The sequence below is a fragment of the Gorilla gorilla genome, chromosome 4 (genome assembly GCF_029281585.2).
Source record: "Gorilla gorilla gorilla isolate KB3781 chromosome 4, NHGRI_mGorGor1-v2.1_pri, whole genome shotgun sequence".
In the NCBI taxonomy this organism is placed as follows: Eukaryota; Metazoa; Chordata; class Mammalia; order Primates; family Hominidae; genus Gorilla; species Gorilla gorilla.
Window position 1 is genome coordinate 116,603,110 of NC_073228.2, and position 19,926 is coordinate 116,623,035.

The window sequence follows — 19,926 nt, forward strand, 5'->3', positions numbered from 1 at the left end:
AAAGGAGCTTGAGGGAACCCTCTGGGGTGCTAGAAATGTATTTTCACCTAGATAGTAATTACATGGGTGTGAAAATTCACTGGATATTTAGGATTAGTGTATTTTACATATGTGTGTTGTGCCTCAATAAAACAGGAAAAAAATTACTTGAGGTCAGTTTTTATTGTGGAATAGCCATAAACTGTTCACAGCAAACTAGTAAGTAATGTAGGTCATATTGGATGATATCATCTTAAGGCAAAGTAACTGGATGTGACTGTAAATGTACACAGATTTTGTTGATGAGGTTCATAACTCAAAGCACTTACAAAAATAATTTAACACATCATTGGAGTAAGTTAGTAGCTTTCCAAGGTGACTACTTTGGGAATCTTTTTAAAAATTGTTTGACCTTAAAATCTTATTTACCTTTATGCTTATAGCTATCAATAGATTTCTAACAATGTGTACAGAAATTTTTAAAAATAGAACTTTATTACAAATCGAGTATATTCACTATTTTATTAAATTAGGAAATGTGGACAAAAAAATATCAAAATCAACTATTTTTTTAAAAAATTTAAATCCCATCACCAGAGGTAAAAGTAACCTTTGATAGTGTATATATATATATTCTTTTCTCTATACATTTATGCAAACTTGCATTTGATGACATCATATTTTGCAGCATAATTTTTTTCTGTGTAATTTATTGTCATATTATGTCACATTATATATTTTACAGTTGCATAGTATTCCATTGTATGTACAGCTAAAAAGTGCTATGGTTTATTTAATACTTATTGTTGGACATCTGAATTTATATGGCTTTTTAATTTCTTTTTTTAATATTTTAACTTTTTATTATTTCTTTTTAAAAAGACCCTTAATGTACCATTAGTTTTGAAAAAATTAGATGTATGTCCAATGATGTACCAAGGATTTTTTATTTTTAAACTTTTAAATCTTTGTAACTTTTCTAAAAACAAGTAGGATTTTTTCTAATACATATTGTTTAAAAAGTATGACACAAGTAAAAAAGAAATTGCTTGTAATTTCAATCTCCATAGAATAACACTGTTAACATTTTAATGATTCTGCTTTCAGCATCAGCTTCACCTGAGAACTTGTTCAAAATGCAGATTTTCAGCCTCTACCCCAGGCTTACTGAATCGACAGTCTATGTTTTAACAAGGTCTTCAGGTGATTCTGATCCATGCTGACGCTTGAGAACACTACTGTAGGCTTTGGAGAAGAATCTTACAAAGAGAGAGACCTGATGGGCCGGGCGCAGTGGCTCACGCCTGTAATCCCAGCACTTTGGGAGGCTGAGGCGGGCGGATCATGACTTCAGGAGATCGAGACCATCCTGGCTAACACGGTGAAACCCCGTCTCTACTATACTAAAAAAAAAAAAAAAAAATTAGCCGGGCATGGTGGCGGACGCCTGTAGTCCCAGCTACTCGGGAGGGTGAGGCAGGAGAATGGCGTGAACCTGGGAGGCGGAGCTTTCAGTGAGCCGAGATTGCGCCACTGCACTCCAGCCTGGGCGACAGAGCGAGACTCCGTCTTAAAAAAAAAAAAAAAAAAGACTTGATCAAAGCTGTGCCTTAAAAAGTTTGCTCTGACAGCTCTGTGCAAGGTTGAGTCACTTAGGAAATTATTTTCATAGTTTAGGTAGGGTTAATAACAAGATAGTGGCAGTAAGAATATGAAAGAGATAGCTGTAAGAGAGATAATAGAGGTAGTATCACCAGAAATCCATAACTGGGAATGTGAAGGAGGAGGTGCTAAGGATTTGAGCTGGAGGAGAAAGAGAAGGCTAATGCCGTTTAACTGAGAGAATACAAGGCAAAGAACAGGCTTTATTGGTACAAAATGTTATTTCAGTTCTGGACATTTAGATGTATGGTACCTATCATACAGATGTAAAGCATCCATCATTTGGTTGGAAAAGTGAGTCTGAAGTTTGCAAGTGAGATTAGGATTCGAGACATGTCATTGGAAATTAACTGCTCAAGGGTAGTTGTTGAATTGTGAGACTGGAAGCCTGAGAAATAAGGATAAGATTAAAAAAGGATTATTAAAGGACTAAAACAGTAGCAATGGATGGAAAGAGAATTGGAATCCTGGAAAAATCACAGGTAGTCTCCAGTGAGAGTTGTTAAATGGAAGAGATGGTGCCCTGAAGTTTATAGTAGACATTTTGATGGGCATATTCACATTCAGTAAAGGAAGTTATCCCTGAGCAAATTTGTTTTCTATTCCACAAATGTAAAACACTCTGGAATATTTTGAAAATAATAGTCACCTTCATGCCCCCACATCTACTTACCAAAGCCTTTCAAACTCCAACATGGTCTATTATTTGAAGGTCAGATACTAAGGCTATTTATTAACGGGAATTCTGGGGTTTGGGGGGCGATTTCTTTGTTTTTGTTTTTTAGCTGAGGTCTCACTCTGTCACCCAGGCTGGAGTGCAGTGGTGAGACTGTGGCTCACTGCAGCATCAAACTTCTGGGCTCAAGTGATTCTCCTGCCTCAGCCTCCCAAGTAGCTGGGACTACAGGCACATGCCACCACTCATGGTTTTTGTTTGTGTGTTTTTTAATTTTGTAGGGACAGAGTCTCGCTATGTTGTCCAGGCTGGTCTCAAACTCCTGGACTCAAGTGACCTTCCTGCCTTAGCCTCCCAAAGCGTCGAGGTTACAGGCATGAGCCACCATGAATGCTTACAATGTCACTGTCAGGATAAATCAGTGAAACCGTCTTTGCTCCAGTCAGTCACTCTTTGACAGGTTTTCCTTTTAATGTATTTACAGATTACTTTTCTTATAGGGGAACGTTCCATTTAGTTACAAAGTTGGAAATGTTCAAATATTTTGTCTTGCATTCAGGAAACCTGATTGGCCAAAGAACTATGCTAGGGGCTAGAATGGAATGCCTCAGTAAATGGAAAATAATATAAATTATTATTAAGTAGCATGCAATAGGAGCCAAAGTTCACAAATGTAATGGCAGAAAAACTGGTAGAAAATGAAAATTTCCAACATTCTTTGAGAAAAAATGATCAAGAAAGGGGTTACATGGGAAAGAAGAAAAGCATCAAAAGTCAAGAAATAGTGAACATACAGTCATTTGAATGTATGCTAATTGTAAATTAGTGTACTAGCAGAGTATACTTAAATGTGGTATATAAAAGCTTGAATGTTGAAGTTGTTAAATAGATTATGTGTTAATTTGGTGTTTTTTATGGTCATGTTGGTGCACGCTTAAGAGACATGGATTCTAAACATATAAGTAGCTTTTGTAAGTTGAGCAAGTCTCTGGGTCTCACTTGTTTTATCTGAAAAATGAGAATAATTTGCATTGTTGGTTTTTAGGTTAGAAATAATGAGTGTATCTTAAGTGTGTTTATAATACCTTGCACGGAGACTCCCCATAATCACCATTATCACAAAATATCACTATTATTATTTGGCCATGATTTATTAATAATGAATAATAGGTAATATATATAAGGTGCATGCTTTCAAAGTGATCTGAATTTTTTTCTCACCATACTTAAATGTCAAGAAATACAGAATCATGTCTTGAAGTTATTTAGAATTTCATGTTAATATATTGTGTTCTTTTTAACAGGAAGTACTTAAACAACTACAAGGAAGTATTGAAGATGAAGCTATGGCTTCTTCTGGACAGATTGATTTATTAGAGCGTCTTAAAGGTAGATTTTAAAAAGGTGTTTTAAAATAATTTTTTAAGCTCAAATTGTCATCTTTAGATGTGTAGATCCAAGTACAGCTTCTCTCGATTTGGGTGTTGGTATCAGTTTTCTTGGTATGTTAGCCTTACCCTCAGGATGTAATTGTTAAAGTACAAATAAATAAAAAATGTATTTGTGTGTCATTTCTTCAGTTAAACATTTAACTGGCTTTGAATTAACTATTTTAAATCCCTTCCTTAAATAATTTTCAGCTCTTTTTAAAGCTTGTTGCTATTCTGCCAGTCACTAAATAGGGCTTTAGTATTCTATATGCCATAGACTTGAGCCTACTGTCTCATTGGAAGAAGTATTGTCTTCTTCATTCGGGATAGAAATACTTTAACCTTTTCACATATATAAGTTGATTATAATTCATTTTTAGCAGTTTTAAAAGGATATCTTTCTCATTCTGTTGCTTGAAAATTCCAGTGTCAGAACAGAGAAAGTGCTTGATAATAATTGAAGCCAGACAGAGAAATTACTTTTGGATTCTAAAATATTATTTAGAGGAAGTCTAAGGAAGTACATTTTATCTAATTTTCCTTTAACACACTCCTTTTTTACCCTGACCCAAGTGGACTTTGCAGGGAAAGTCCTAAATAATTTTTGTTTTCAGTCATGTATATTTGTGGCTAAAATGTAAACCTAATATTTCACTTTAAAATAATATAACATTAAGAATATTTTAGACTGCTTAAAGCAATTGTTGTATAAAAACTTGTTTCTATTTTATTTAGAGCTTAACTTAGATAGCAGTAATTTCCCTGGAGTAAAACTACGGTCAAAAATGTCCCTCCGTTCTTATGGAAGCCGGGAAGGATCTGTATCAAGCCGTTCTGGAGAGTGCAGTCCTGTTCCTATGGGTTCATTTCCAAGAAGAGGGTTTGTAAATGGAAGCAGAGAAAGTACTGGATATTTAGAAGAACTTGAGAAAGAGAGGTAACTTTTCTTCATATAGTAAACATTGCCTTGTATACTCCAGTTTATTGTTATTTTGTAATATAATATGTAAATTGTGAATTTATAGTAGGTGATAGCTAACACTTAGAGCATTTTGCATTTTTAAACTCAAAGATAGCATGTTATTGATTGCACTTACATTAAATCTAAAAATATAAACAAGGTCGTTTCCTGGGATTCTGAAGACCTATTTTGTCACTTATTTTGTTTTTTTGTTTGTTTTTTGGGGTTTATTTTGAGACAGGGTGTCACTGTGTCTCCCAGGCTGGAGTGTAGTGGCATGATCTCAGCTCACTGCAACCTCCACCTCCTGGGTTCAAGCGGTTCTTGTGCCTCAGCCACCCAAGTAGCTGAAACTATAGACGCCTACCACCACTCCTGGCTAATTTTTGTATTTTTGGTAGAGACGGGGTTTCTTCATGTTGGCCAAGCTGGTTATCACTTAAATACTTTGACTACTCTGTACATTGAGTAATACACATAATTATTATATTTATACGTAGTTAAAATGTGTAACTTGCCAGATACTTTGGCCCACACCTGTAATCCCAGCTACTCTGGAGGCTGGGGCGGTAGGATTGCTTGAGGCCAGGAGTTCAGGACTAGCCTGGGTGACATAGTAAGACACTCTCTCTTTTTTTTTTTTTGAGATGCGGTTTCACTTTCGTTGCCCAGGCTGGAGTGCAATGGCACAATCTCGGCTCACTGCAACCTCTGCCTCCCAGGTTCAAGCGATTCTTCTGCTTCAGCCTCCCAAGTAGCTGGGATTACAGGCATGTGCCACCACACCCGGCTAATTTTATATTTTGAGTAGAGACTGTTTCACCGTGTTGGTCAGGCTAGTCTCAAACTCATGACCTCAGGTGATTCCCCCCTGCCTCGGCCTTCTAAAGTGCTGGGATTACAGGCATGAGGCACTACACTTGGCCAAGACTCTGTCTCTTTACCAAAAAAAAAAGTAGTAACTGATTTTTATTGAATTTCTGATTATCTATTGAAGTATATTCAGTAACTACTAGATTCAGTAAAAGATGACTCTCTTCATTATGGAAGGCCCACTGCAAGTGGCCACAAATGAAATACTTCTTTTTTTTTTTTTTTTACTTTATAAATAATAATTGTACATTTCATGGGGGTACATAGTGATGTTTCTACACATATAATTTATTGCAATCAGATTAGCGCATCTGTCATCTCAGACATTTATCATTTCTTTGTGTTAGGAACATTCACTGTCTACCATCTAGCTATTTGAAACTATGTAATATTGTTAACTATGCTCATCCTACGGTAGTATAGAACGCAGTCCTATACAGTAGCGTAGAACACAGTCCTGTACAGTAGCATAGAACACAGTCCTGTACAGTAGCGTAGAACACAGTCCTGTACAGTAGCGTAGAACAGAGTCCTGTACAGTAGCGTAGAACACAGTCCTGTACAGTAGCGTAGAACACAGTCCTGTACAGTAGTGTAGAACAGTCTTATACAGTAGTGTAGAACACAGTCCTATACAGTAGTGTAGAACACTAAAACTTATTCCTCCTGTCTAGCTGTAATTTTATATTCTTTAACAAATCTCTCTTTATCTCTTCTTTCCCTCTGTGTTTCCTAGCCTCTAGTATTTACTTTTTACTTCTGTTAGTAAAAAGTAAATTTTTCTTTTTCTTCTTCTTTTTTTTTTTTTTTTTGAGATAAGAGTCTTGCTGTCGCCCAGGCTAGAGTGCAGTGGCGCAGTCTTGGCTCCTGCAACCTCCACCTCCTACGTTCAAGCAATTCTCATGTCTCAGCCTCCCGGGTAGCTGGGATTACAGGCACGCCCCACCGCGTCCGGCTAATTTTTGTATTTTTAGTAGAGATGGGGTTTCACCATGTTGGCCAGGCTGGTCTCGATCTCCTGACCTCAGGTGATCTGCCTGCCTTGGCCTCCCAAAGTTTTGGGATTACAGGCATGAGCCACTGTGCCTTTCCAGCAAAACATTTCTTAATGTATAAGTTTTAATACCTGAAAAAAAATTGCTTGATGTATGGAATGAGTTCTGATTTTTCACAGCTAGTGTATTAATTCTTCTCTTCCTAAAGTTAACATTATCTCACTGCAGATACCAGAATATAGATCATTATCAGGAACTTCGTCAAATGTTTTATGTCCCCTAAAAGATTCCTTAATGCACATATTAAGGAATATCTTTATTATCTTTATATTTCTAAAAGTTCTATTAGACATTCAGAAAATGGTAAAATATATAAAAGCCTCATATTATCTCTGTGACCTTGGTTAAGTCATTAAATTTTTGTACCATTTTCTTCTGTAAGATAAAGATATGGTTCTACTTTGTGGCATTGTTGTGAAAATTGAATATTAGTATATAGGAAATGCCCAGCATATCTCCCTGAGAGGCAGAAGACCTTTTATAACTTTCTCTCCAGTTTCATATATGCCCATTTATAAAAATAGGGATAATTATCTGGACCAGAAATGATGTTTCACTGTCTTTTAAGTTTACATAAGTCTCTGTTTCATACATTGATCCTAGACTATTGAAACACCATCTTGAAAAATAAGGAGTGAACTAAGGTCCATAATCTTCCATCTCTTTTTCCCCTTTGAGCTCTATTAAGAGGCAAAGGGCATGCATACTAACCTTTCCTTACTTGCTTTCTTTTCCTTACTTTGCTTTATGTAGGCAAAATCCTGATTTTATTAGCAGAGAGAGGGAATTTCAGAGAAAAATATCAATTTTTGAAATAAGTTTTACTGCAAATACTAGTAAACCTAACAAATACAGCTGTAAGTGGTAAGGAATACTTGTAATAAAAATGTTCTTAGTTTCTGTCTTGACATTATTTCTTGCTAGTCTTCCAGAGTTCTTTGCATCTAAATCTAGGAAAAGCTTATTTCTCTGTTCAAAGACTTAAATGCAATGATCTCCACGTTTTATTTATTATATAATACCACTGTAAATAACTTTAAGCTAGTATTCTGACTTTTAACTCCAAGTGGAAAATACATTTCTTTTTAAAAATATTTAAAGGTGCTTTAGCCTTTTCTGTTGTTACTGTAGAAAAGACGTCTCGTTTTTGTTTTCATTTTTCTCCCAAAATATGGCCCAACTTCTAATTCAGGCTTTATTACACACTATAAAAAGTTGCTTTATCTGGAGAGAAAGAGGTATCAACATGGTGTTGTTAGAAGGTTCTCAACTCTCACTGATCATTAGTATCACTAGTTTAGCTTTATAAAGCATCATAAATGAAAAGTATCAGTATTCTTTTCCTATATTCAGTCTCATTTCCCATGAGATAGTTACTTCTATAACTCTAAATAATATGTTTATATTACCAGTATTGGACATGACTTACTGACTCACCACTCTGAAAGATGAAGATTTGTTAAATTCACTCAATTATCCATCCAGTTTTTAATTCTGTACCAATTCTTTGGTTGAATTTGTATACACATACACATAAGCAAATACACATACATATATATAAGTTCTATTTCTTGTTCTTTCCTGTGAGTGACTGTGTCTATTGAAGCCCCTCTGTATAAGATTTGGCAACTGTGTGTTTACCTTTGTTTTGTTAAGACTGTTAACAGTTACATCATACTATATATATTTGAGTCTTCATGTTTTTTTATTCTGTAAATTAAGCATAATGTTGATGTGAAATAAGTGGGTTTTTTTAGGACTCTGTAGTCGTTGGACACTGTGAGTCAGTAGTATGCCAGAATTAATTTTTGCTCCCCATTGATAGAATATCATACTCTTTGTGCTGTTTAAAGGAAGATGATGCTATTTGGACTGTGTCTTTCTTATATAGCTCTTTGTTTTTGTCTCAAGTTTCTAATTGCCTCTCTTTTATGTTTTCGGGAGCAGAAACTTGTGCCTTTATGATAATATGAGGATCTAGTTTCATTTTATTCATAAATAAATTTTTATTGGAGCCAATGAATTTTTCTGATCTAATTTGTACCATTTGCTTCCTGAGCCTGCTACAAGACTGTCATACCATTGTTGTCATTATGCTTCCCATTTAGGTCTAATATGTTTGGGTATTCTTGACTCTTGCTGTGTTGGAGAGAGATAAATTGCTTTCTTGCTTGTGTGATAGTATACTTATTTTGCTCTCACACTTGATTGATAGTTCAGGTAGGTTTAGGTTCAAACTCATTTTTCTTCATTATCAAGGTACCAATGAGAAATTTGATACCAGTCTGAATCTTATTCCTTTGTAGATGGCCATTTTTCCTCTTTGGAAGCTTTTGAATGTTTTGGTATGCGTATTTTCTTCATTCATCATGCTGAATATTTACTGTACCCTTTTGATCTGGAAATTTATTTATTCAGCTTTTTTCTGTTATATTACTTCTTTGATGATTTTCCCCTTTAGTTTTTTCTGTTCTTTCTTTCTAGACCTTCCTAAAGTCATAGTTTAACTCTACGTCTTCTCCCTTTATCTGTACTCCTCAAGATAAATGCTAGAAGTTGGTTAAGCCAGGACTTAAACCCAGCTTGTAGCTTTATAAGCTGGGTTTTGAACCTCAGTTTTCTAGTTAGTAAAGTGATCATGAGAATAACGACCTCAAAGGATATCATGAGGATTAAATTAGATTTTTTTAAAGTCCTTAGGACTATGCCCAGTACATACAGCATTCAATAATGTTAGGAATTGTTGCTGTCATGTTCACTATTAATTTATTTAACAAATATTTATTGAATGCTAATACAAATGTGCCATGCTCTTCTAGGTGACCCCCAGTAAGGTAGAGGACTAAGAAGACATGAGATTTATGTGAAAAAGCATTTTTAAAGAAGACCATTGGCAATCACAAAATAGGCCTTTAGTACACTAAACCCTAATGACTCTACCTGTTGTGAGTCTAGCCTTAGTTTCAGTTCTGAGCCTTATGAACTGCTGTTGTGTGAGTCACAAGGTCAACTACTATAATTTAAGCACTTGCTATCATTTTAGCTGAAGACACTATAACCTTGGCTTCCCCAGAGTATTTTACTACAGGTTAATCTTAAACTTGATAGTAGCACATTGTCCCTAGTGTCCCTTACCTCCCCCTTACTTCAACACTGCCACTGACATTGGCCTGTCAATTTAAGCGCTTTTAATGCCCAGCTCTTTTTTTTTTTTTTTTTTAAGATGAAATCTCACTCTGTTACCTAGGCTGGAGTGCAATGGCACGATCTTGGCTCACTGCAACCTCCGCCTCCCTGGTTCAAGAGATTCTCATGCCTCAGCCTCCCAAGCAGCTAGGACTATGAGTATCTGCCACAACGCCCAGCTAATTTCTGTATTTTTAGTAGAGACGGGGTTTCACCATGTTGGCCAGGCTGGTCTCGAACTCCTGACTTCAAGTGATCTACCTGCCTCAGCCTCCCAAAGTACTGGGATTACAGGCGTGACCCGCCGTGCCTGGCCCCAACTCTTATTTCATAAGTTCATTTATTAGGAAATAATGGAGGAAATAGTAGCATCACCATCTTTTTTACTCTTTTTCCCACTTTGGACCTGGTAGGTCCTGCAGGTCCTCACTAGGGAAAACTGAAAAATAGAATTAAATCTCATCTTTATGGGAGTTGTGGTACCCAGCTGTGAATGGAGTTCAGGCTTTCTGCAGTGCTTTATCCTGTTCCTGTTGTCAGAAATCGGAGGGAGAGAGCAGCTTGTCTTTAGTCTGCCTTTTCTGAGGGATGCTACATCATAAGCAGGGGCTTCCTTTCTTCCCAATCAGTCCGTCACTATTAAGGTTGCCACATAAGAACAAAAGCTTATTTCTTATTTTTTAAGTTGCTTCTCAGTAAAGGAAAATACATTTTAGCAAGAACAGAACCTCCCACATACTCACTACTAAGATTCATTCCCATATTTCCTAAGAAACAATAATCAAGCAGAACTTTTAAAGTAATAGTATCGGAGTGGGGAACGTCTCTCTGTATGACCAAACTCCAGAATCTATAATAGAAAATATCTACAAATCGGACTGCATGGAAATCAAAATTTTCTACATGGCAAAATGTTACAGTTGACCCTTGAACAATTCAGGGATTGGCGTACCCACCCACTACGTGCAGTCAAAAATATATATATAACTTTTAACTCCCCGAAAACTTTACTGATTGCCTGTCTATTGACCTGAAGCCTTACTGATAACATAAACAGTCAAGTAACAAATGTTTTGTATGTTATATGTATTATATACTATGTTAAGTTAGAGAAAACATGTTATTAAGAAAATCATAATGAAGTGGAAGGCAATTCATGTATAAGTGGACCCATGCAGTTCACACCCATATTCAAGGGTCAACTGAGTAAAAAATATTAAAAAGACAAGTGTTAAGTTCAGAAAATTATATGCAGCCCAACAACTGACAAAGCACTATGATTTTTAATATAGAAAAGGTCCTACAAATAAGAAAAATCACAGAAAAGGAAATACAAATGGTTTATAAACTTGAACAAAATGTTTAATCTCACTCATAGTAAGAGATATCAAATTAAAACCAGTGATACACCATTTAAAAAAAACTAGACATGAAAAAGCAAAAAGTTGGATTAAACACTTAAATTGGTGATGATGGTAGCATACATTGGTATAACATCTCACAAGGGCAGTAAGTTAAAAATTTATATGTTCTAGGAATTTCTTTTATATAAATGCGTGTATATGTATGAAATGAGGTATAGCTATAAGGCTATTCAATGCAGCATTGTTTATAATAACAAAAGATTAGAAAGGCCTTAAGTACCCACCAACTAAGAGTTGGTTATAGTGTATCGCTACATGGATTTATGAATACTAGGGAATTCTTGGAATATTATGTAGCTAACAAAAAAAATACCTAGTATAGATTGAGCATCCCAAATCTGGAAATAGAAAATTCTCCAAAATCCTAAAGTTTTTGAGTAACATGATGCTCAAAGGAAATGCTAATTAGAGCATTTTTGGATTTGAGATGCCCAACTGGTAAGTATAATAGAAATATTCCAAAATCCAAAGACACTTCTAGTCACAATCATTTTGAATAAGGGATACTCAACCTGTGCCTATTAGTGTTCTGCAAGATCGATTTTTTTTTTTTTGGAAAGGAGTCTGTTGCCCAGGCTGGAATGCAGTGGTATGATCTCAACTCTCTGCAGCCTTGGCCTCCTGGGCTCAAGTGATTCTCCCAGCTCAACCTCCCAAGTAGCTGGGACTACAGGTATGCACCACCACACCTGGCTAGTTTTTGTATTTTTTTGTAGAGATGGGATTTTGGGGTTTGGGTTTTCATCATGTTGCCCAGGCTGGTATTGAACTCCTGAGCTCAAGTGATCCACCTGCCTCGGCTCCCCTAAGTATTGGCATTACAGGCATGTGCCACCACACCTGGCCCCCAGGATCAATTTTTAAGTGAAAAAAAGTTGCAGGACAACATACACTATAATAATATGCTACAATTTATATTTAAAATGTACATATAAGTATGCACATATGTCCTTGCATTTTTATAGAATAGCTCTAGAAATATACATAAGAAAATTATAACAGTGGTAGCTCTGGCAAAGAGCCACGTGAAAAGAGATAGATTATATACTTTTTGTACTTCTTGAGTTTTATCCCTGTAACACTCTTACTGTGCATTTATGTTTATAATGCTCAGGTATACAGTATCTTAGTACAGATTGCTATGGAGAACACCATATTTGGTGTTCAGATTCCAAACTAAGAAGTTTCTCTCCATCATAACTTCCTCTTATTTCAAAATGACAGTATATTTCTTATTATTTTGGCTGCTGTGAAGCTGAAAGCCACATCAGTGTCCAAAGTAATAGCTTCTTATATTCTGGGTTTGTTTTCTGGGCATCATTGCTGCTTTTCTTAATTCCTTTACTATACTTTTTATTCTTATACTAATTTTGAGTTTTGTTGTATGTGTATTTTTTACCTATCATTATATTCTTAGACTATAAATATGAAGAAAGCCTTTAGTGAAGTGTAAGTATTCTTTTAAGGATGATTACCAGTTTATTTAGAAAAAAAGTTCTTTTTAATACTCTAATTTTAATGACTGTAATATTCTAAGTCCTACCTTTAAAAATTGCAATCAATGTAAATTTTTTGAGTAATTCATTATTAGCACTTTAGGTAGAGAAATTTGCAATAACAACTGATGTAAGTATTGCTCTTGTGCAGTCTTTATTAGCATTGTTTAAACGTACCTTTTTTCTAAAAAAAAATAGGTCATTGCTTCTTGCTGATCTTGACAAAGAAGAAAAGGAAAAAGACTGGTATTACGCTCAACTTCAGAATCTCACTAAAAGAATAGATAGTCTTCCTTTAACTGAAAATGTAAGTAACTTGGCAGTACAACTTATTTGAAACTTTAATAACTTGATATTTTAAAGTACCTAGGTAATCCATTAAAATTCAGGATAACTGAATTTATAGTTATTTGTAAATTGCAATATGTTTTACCCAACTTTAGGCCTGAATATATAATAGTTAATGAATTTTTGTTTGTAAAGACGATAAAACTTTATTGTGCTCAAATGTTTTATTTAAAGCTCTTATTTAGAAAATCTATAAAGTTTGAATTCTAGAGGACCTCAGGGTTCAACTAGGCAACTAGTTTTTTAATTCTGTGTATTGAATTGCCAAACATACTCTGTAGAAATATTTATCACCATCTGCCTATTTTTTGTACTGTGTTGCAGGAATCATGCCAAATAGTTTTTGCAATAAAAATATCTCTGAAAATATTCTAGATATAAATGCCAACAGCTATAGCACGGATATTAGCATTTTTGCAAGCACTAAAGTTGGTTTGTTTTGCAAATATAACTATGTTTTAAATATTTTTTTAAGGAATATAAAACTATTGACCATTGTCCACCAGTATTCACAATAAATTAACAGTATGCAGTTGAATAACATTCTGATTTACTACAAAGGGTTACTTTTCTTGGCCTCTGCTGAACCAGTAAAACATATACTGAAAAGATCGAACCTACATATAATGAATGTGTTGGAGTAAAGAAAAAACATGCAAGTCAATAGTTTAGATTACAGAAGTTTGTTCACCGATTTATGACAGCAGGTCCTAAACTGCCAACATCTCTAACCATCTGATTAGGTTTCCATGAGCTAAGTCTTAGATATTCCATGAATCATGACCTTTTAGTCAGTATAACACAGGGATTTCAACTTTTTGTTAAGAAATGACTCAACATGGCGGAGGCTTACTCCTGTAACCCCAGCACTTTGGGAGGCTGAGGAAGGTGGATCACTTAAGGCCAGGAGTTCGAGACCAGCCTGGTCAACATGGTGAAACTCTGTCTCTACTAAAGTAAATACAAAAATTAGCCAGACATGGTGGTGCATGCCTGTAATCTCAGCTACTTGGGAGGCTGAGGCAGGAAAAGCACTTGAACCTGGGAGGCAGAGGTTGCAGTGATCCAAGATCACGCCACTGCACTCCAGCCTGGGCGACAGAGCAAGACTCCATCTCAAAACAAAAAGAAAAAATAAAAAAAAAGAAATGACTCACTAGAGGAATCTTTTAAGTGTCCATTTAACTGTCTTGTTTAGCTAATTAAAATACACTAGGATTTGTCTGGTTTCCTCATCTGGATGTTGCTAGCAATGGTACAATTTTTCATTTTAGAAATTTTGCAAACCATTGCATTTATAGATATGAATTCTGATATGGCTGCTTTAAAATTATCCAATTTAAATTGTCCAATTAAAATCATTCGTTTAACTTGAAATGTATGACTTAAGGAAATTTTTCAATTTAACTTGAAGTGATTTATTTTTCTTAGATTGTTCAGAATGATGGCATTTCAGAAACATTGGATTACCTGTGATTTTTGTTTTGGTAAATGTTTAAAAACAATAAAAAAGGAAAACATTTACTTGTGCATTTTCTTTATACACACACACATGAAAAAAAAACAAGTAAGAAACCCAGAATGGTCCTTAGGCATATGAGAACAGAAGTTCTGATTGAGTAATGGCTATGGAAATTTCCCCTAATATATTTAGAAAAGCTGTTCTCTCATGCAGTGGATATAATATACCATGGTATCTAATTTTTCTTTCTGATGAAGGAAGCAACTACAGAAAGCTTTTATTTATTTGTTCAAAGTAACCAGTGCTATTAATGCAAAAGAAAATCCACAGCAACTCTCCCAATACTACTTTCAAAACAAACATACCAAACTTGATTTTCATTAAAATGTAGTTATTTCTTCACACTAGTAAATCAAAAACCAAGACCCATATAAAACAGTGCAAACAATTACTGTGCTTCATCTTCTGGACAAGAATGCCAAGTTAGTTTCTCTTTTATAAGCAATTACATTTTGAGGACCCTTCATATTTGCCTCTTTTGCCAGCAGCAACTCTGCCTAATCTGCATCCTTCCATTTCATGAGAAACAGCAGTTCTCCACTGCTGTCTGTGGCACCAATTACTCCTTCAGGATCAAGACATCTGGCAAAGCCTTTTAGTTTGTCAGCAGCATCCCTTCTCTTCTTTGATTTACTGTCATCAGATTCACTGTCAGATAAAGATTTTCTGTTTGTGCCATCTTTTTCTTGACTAGTTTTTTGAGAATTAAGAAATGCTTCAATTAACCCTGAACAATCTAAATTTTCTTTAGGTTCCCAAGTGTTATCAACATCTGTAAATCCCTTCCACTTAAGGAAATATTCCATTTTCCCATTCACTACACGCCAGTCTAGTACATTTTCCACCACAGATTCTTCCGGCTCTGCCTCTTCATCTTTTTTACTCTTTCCATTCTGTTTGTTTCCTATTTTTTGCAATGTAGTTTTATTGGAGGCCATTTTTTATTGCAGACTTGAGGAGCTGATATTCACCACCTCCAAGCTGCTCTGGGTTATAGGTCTGCAGTGTTCTGTAAAAAAAAAAAAATTCTAATCCTGTCAGCCTCTCCCTCTCCATGTCAATGATTTTATTCATGGGATGGCACATATAAGAATATTTCTCAAACACATTTATAGTGGCTGCGTCAGCAGCACATATCCTAAAACTGGAATGAGGCAGAGGAGATTAGCATGGCCCTTGCTCAAGGATGACATGGAAATTCATGAAGTATTCTATATTTAAAAAAGAAAAAGAAAAAAATATATATATAATCTCAAACAAGACTACATATTTTAGCTATTATCCATAAATATTTCACGTAACTTATTTTTTTTTTTTTGAGATGGAGTCTCGCTCTGTCGCCCAGGCTGGAATGCAGTGGCGCAATCTCAGCTCACTGCAACCTCCGACTCCCAGGTTCAAGCGATTCTCCTGCCTCAGCCTCCCAAGTAGCTGGGACTACAGGCGCATGCCACCATGTTCAGCTAATTTTTTTTACTTTTAGTAGAGACAAGGTTTTGATGTGTTAGCCAGGATGTTCTTGATCTCCTGACCTCGTGATCCACCCACCTTGGTCTCCCAAAGTGTTGGGATTACAAGTGTGAGCCACTGCGCCCGGCCACATGTAATTTTTTAAAAGGAAATAGACTAATTAAAATATAACTTACTCTCTTAGCTTAGATTTTTCATTTTCTACTACTACTTTGAAAGACCAAAATAGACAAAAAGGTAAAAACTGAAAGAGAGAAAACCGTTTTGAAAACATGTAGCTAGCCAGGTTTGCTGAGTGGACATTGGCTGACAGGTGGTGGAACTGGAAGCTTAAGTGCTCATTCTCCTAGAATAATCATTCAGGGTTTTGAGAGAGAAAGGATCCCTTTTTCTGACAGGGCCCTTAACATGTTAACACTTAACAGTGCTCCTGGGAATTAAGGAGCACAGATGGTGAGAGAACAGTTATTGTTAGCCTGTGAGGATTAGGAATTTTGGGGGATTTGTTGGGACTATAACTTATGAAGAAAAATACCAAAGTGTAGTTTTGCTTACCGTTAATTTTGGTCATTAGAGAATATACAAAAATCCAGAATCCCACTGTCTACATGAAGTCAGGTTCAGGAAAGAGCTTAAATGTACATGACAACTCAAGAGTATTTGGTTACTATCTGAAACAAAGATCAGTTGTCAAGTTAATTATTCTCTACTAATTTATTAAGTAGATCACATTTATTTAATATGATATATAAGACATTATCAGGGACCATTGGCAACATCAGCAAATTTAAACTCTGCTTGTATTTTATAAGTATTTTTTAATTTCACAAATTTTGCATTTATGTTGGGAAGCCAAGCTAATGAACACTTTATGTGGAAATACCTACTTATCAAAACATTACTGAAAACATCAGATCTAAACCACATTATTGCAACATACTGTGTCATGTTCAATTTTTTTTTTTGCAGAGAGGGTTTGGGAAGTGGAGGACTAATAAGTGGAGTTACAACTGGCTCAGTAGGAATAAGAAATAACATGCAGATTATTTCATCTCTATTGCAACCCATAATTTGGGTATGCCTAAGGGAATGCATTCTGCATATGAATGTCATCTGTATGTTACAAAGGGAAAAGGGTGAGAACTAATCTAACTACAACTGACAACACAGTTTGGAGTTCTTGGACCAGAATGCTATTCTGAGTCAGATATAAGTCATATACAGTTTTCTAAGGGCACACAGAAAATCTATAACATTTCCTCATTCCCTTCATGGCCCATTATAAGTCTGTTACCTATCGTTTTATTTAATCAGCTTTTATTACCTTTTGGGCATGGGTTTATAAGTTTCATTACCTTGTCCTTTTAAAATCCTGTTGCATGCTTGGCAGTTATCACAGTCCTTGGAATTTTAATTAAAGGGTTAATAAATTTTTGAATGAGTTATTACCCATTCTGAAAAAGTACCTCTTTTTATTTGTTTCAACTTTGCTTTACTTTTGAATTTTTACCAAAGTCTGTGTTGATTTTATCCACTCTATTTATGATTATCTTTCTTACATGTAGGCTTTTTCTTATCCCATATTCTTCATTTGATTAATGGAAAAGTTCTCTCAATTTAATCTGTATGTATATAGTAATCCTTACCTTAAGTTGAAGTATAAGCTTAAGAATGATGGACTTGTTTCTTGATATTTCTATGTTGTCCACATTAATATGCTAGTATTTAATAATTAAAAGTAGTGCCTCTTCAGTAGAGAAGAGTCATAAGGCAACTGAATTTAGCCTCACTCTAACTGGACCAATTATATATTTTAAGTGAAATAGGCCAATCTAATTAAAGCCACTTGTGGCTTTGGCAAATAAGTGTTTGAATTCCACATCACATCAGGGATCCAGATTGAGTCTGACACTTATAATCAAATTTAAACACTCCTTGGAGTAAAAAATAATTTTCTCGTGCACCGTGACTGACATATTTGCTTATTCATTTTCTTTATTGGTACTTATATGCTTTTTTGCTTTTACTGATTAACATAAATACAAGATATTGATACTTTTTTATTATTTGTGGTTTTAGTTTTCCTTACAAACAGATATGACCAGAAGGCAATTGGAATATGAAGCAAGGCAAATCAGAGTTGCGATGGAAGAACAACTAGGTACCTGCCAGGATATGGAAAAACGAGCACAGGTAAGTTACTTGTTTCTAAGTAATAAAACAGCGAAGAGCTATTAGGAATAAAATGAATTACAGCTCTGTTAATATTGATTAAATTTTATTAAAGACATTTATAAGGCTGTGTTTATTTTGGCTCTATTTCAAAATAAGATTTATCATGGCTGCTGAGCAACATAATCAATATTCACATAGTTGTGTCTTTACCATATTCATTTCCCCTGGTACTGTTCTGTTCTGCCTTGGAATTATAAGGGAGAGACAGAGTTAGATGGTGGTCTTCTGGTAACTAATAACTAGCTTCAGTTCTCCTTTGAAATTTTTACTTCTTGTAATCTTAGACTGTATAAAGGCATTCAGAACATGTCACTGCTCTTCAAATTGTGCACTTAAAAAACCGTCATTCAAGGATAATAGGAAGGAAACAGAGAATTTTAGGAGAGATGAAGTAAGTTGTATGGAGAACATTCCCATATTTCTACCCTCAATGTCAAGAAAGAGTATTAGCTAGCTTTGCTATTAAGTATTTTTATATATTATTGAATATAGCCTTTTTATATTCAAACAATGTTTGAATGACTAATGTTTTAAAGCCCTGAAGAGGCCTTGCCAATTGCCTTATCTGTTTCAAAACTAGCATGGGTTGTTGTTTTCTTTTTTAACTTTTGGGACAAATTGGGAGGAAAACATTTAAAGATTTTCTTTAAGTAAATATAGCAAATAAAAGCAGAGACCAACATTTACATGGTAGTGATACACATACATTTTGTATTCTATAAAACATATTAAATAGTTTTAAAATGGCTACTGTAGGATATTTTACATTCCTTGAAGTATAGTCTTTATTTTTTTGTGACACTTCCTAAACATAATGAATTTTTTTTTTTTTTTTTTTTCTTGGGGAGTCTCACCCTGTTGCCCAGGCTGAAGTGCAATGGCAGGATCTCACCAACTTCCGCCTCCTGGGCTCAAGCAATCCTCCTGCCTCAGCCACCTGAGTAGCTGGGATTACAGGTGTGCGCCACCATGCCCAGCTAATTTTTGTATTTTTAGTAGAGATGGGGTTTCGCCATGTTTGCCAGGCTGGTCTTGAACTGCTGACCTCAAGTGATCCACCCGCCTCAGCCTCCCAAAGTGCTAGGATTTAGAGTCATCATGCCCAGTGTATTAGTTTGTTTTCAGGCTTCTGATAAATACATACCCGAGACTGGGCAGTTTACAAAAGAAAGAGGTTTAAGGGACTTAACAGTTCCACGTGGCTGGGGAATCCTCACAATCATGGTGGAAGGCAAGGAGGAACAAGTCATGTCTTACATGGATGGCAGCAGGCAAAGAGAGAGAGACTGACAGGGAAACTCCCATTTTTAAAACCATCAGATCTCATGAGAATTATTTACTATCACAAGAACAGCACAGGAAAGACCCACCCCCAGAATTTAATTATCTCCCACTGGGTCCCTCCCACAACACATGGGAGCTGCAAGATGAGATTTGGGTGGGGACACAGCCAAACCATATCACCCAGCTTAAACATAATGTATATTCTATCTGTTTTGGAGTATGGTGGTAGGCTAAGATGCTACTAAAACACCAGTACCATACTACATTTCATAGTCCATACATGTTAGTTTCATAATGAGGTTGGGGGCTCAACTAGTGTTTGTGT

General features: G+C 35.5%; 1 protein-coding gene, 1 non-coding gene and 1 pseudogene across 14 annotated transcripts in view; 2 read left to right on the plus strand and 1 right to left on the minus strand.

Annotated features, from left to right (window-relative positions):
• Positions 1-19,926, plus strand: part of APC (APC regulator of WNT signaling pathway) — a 139,709-nt gene that overhangs the window by 55,240 nt on the left and 64,543 nt on the right. For all 13 annotated transcript variants that reach the window (XM_055387556.2, XM_055387558.2, XM_031011139.3 and 10 more), the window contains 4 exons: positions 3,622-3,706; positions 4,483-4,684; positions 12,941-13,049; positions 18,162-18,275. In XM_055387556.2, the coding sequence (XP_055243531.1) occupies positions 3,622-3,706; positions 4,483-4,684; positions 12,941-13,049; positions 18,162-18,275 (510 nt within the window). The remainder of the gene's footprint in view (positions 1-3,621; positions 3,707-4,482; positions 4,685-12,940; positions 13,050-18,161; positions 18,276-19,926) is intronic.
• On the minus strand, positions 15,001-15,578 carry LOC101137948 (chromobox protein homolog 3-like; annotated as a pseudogene).
• On the plus strand, positions 15,727-15,833 carry LOC115934756 (U6 spliceosomal RNA). Its single transcript, XR_004070516.1, has one exon. It is a non-coding gene; the product is annotated as a U6 spliceosomal RNA (small nuclear RNA).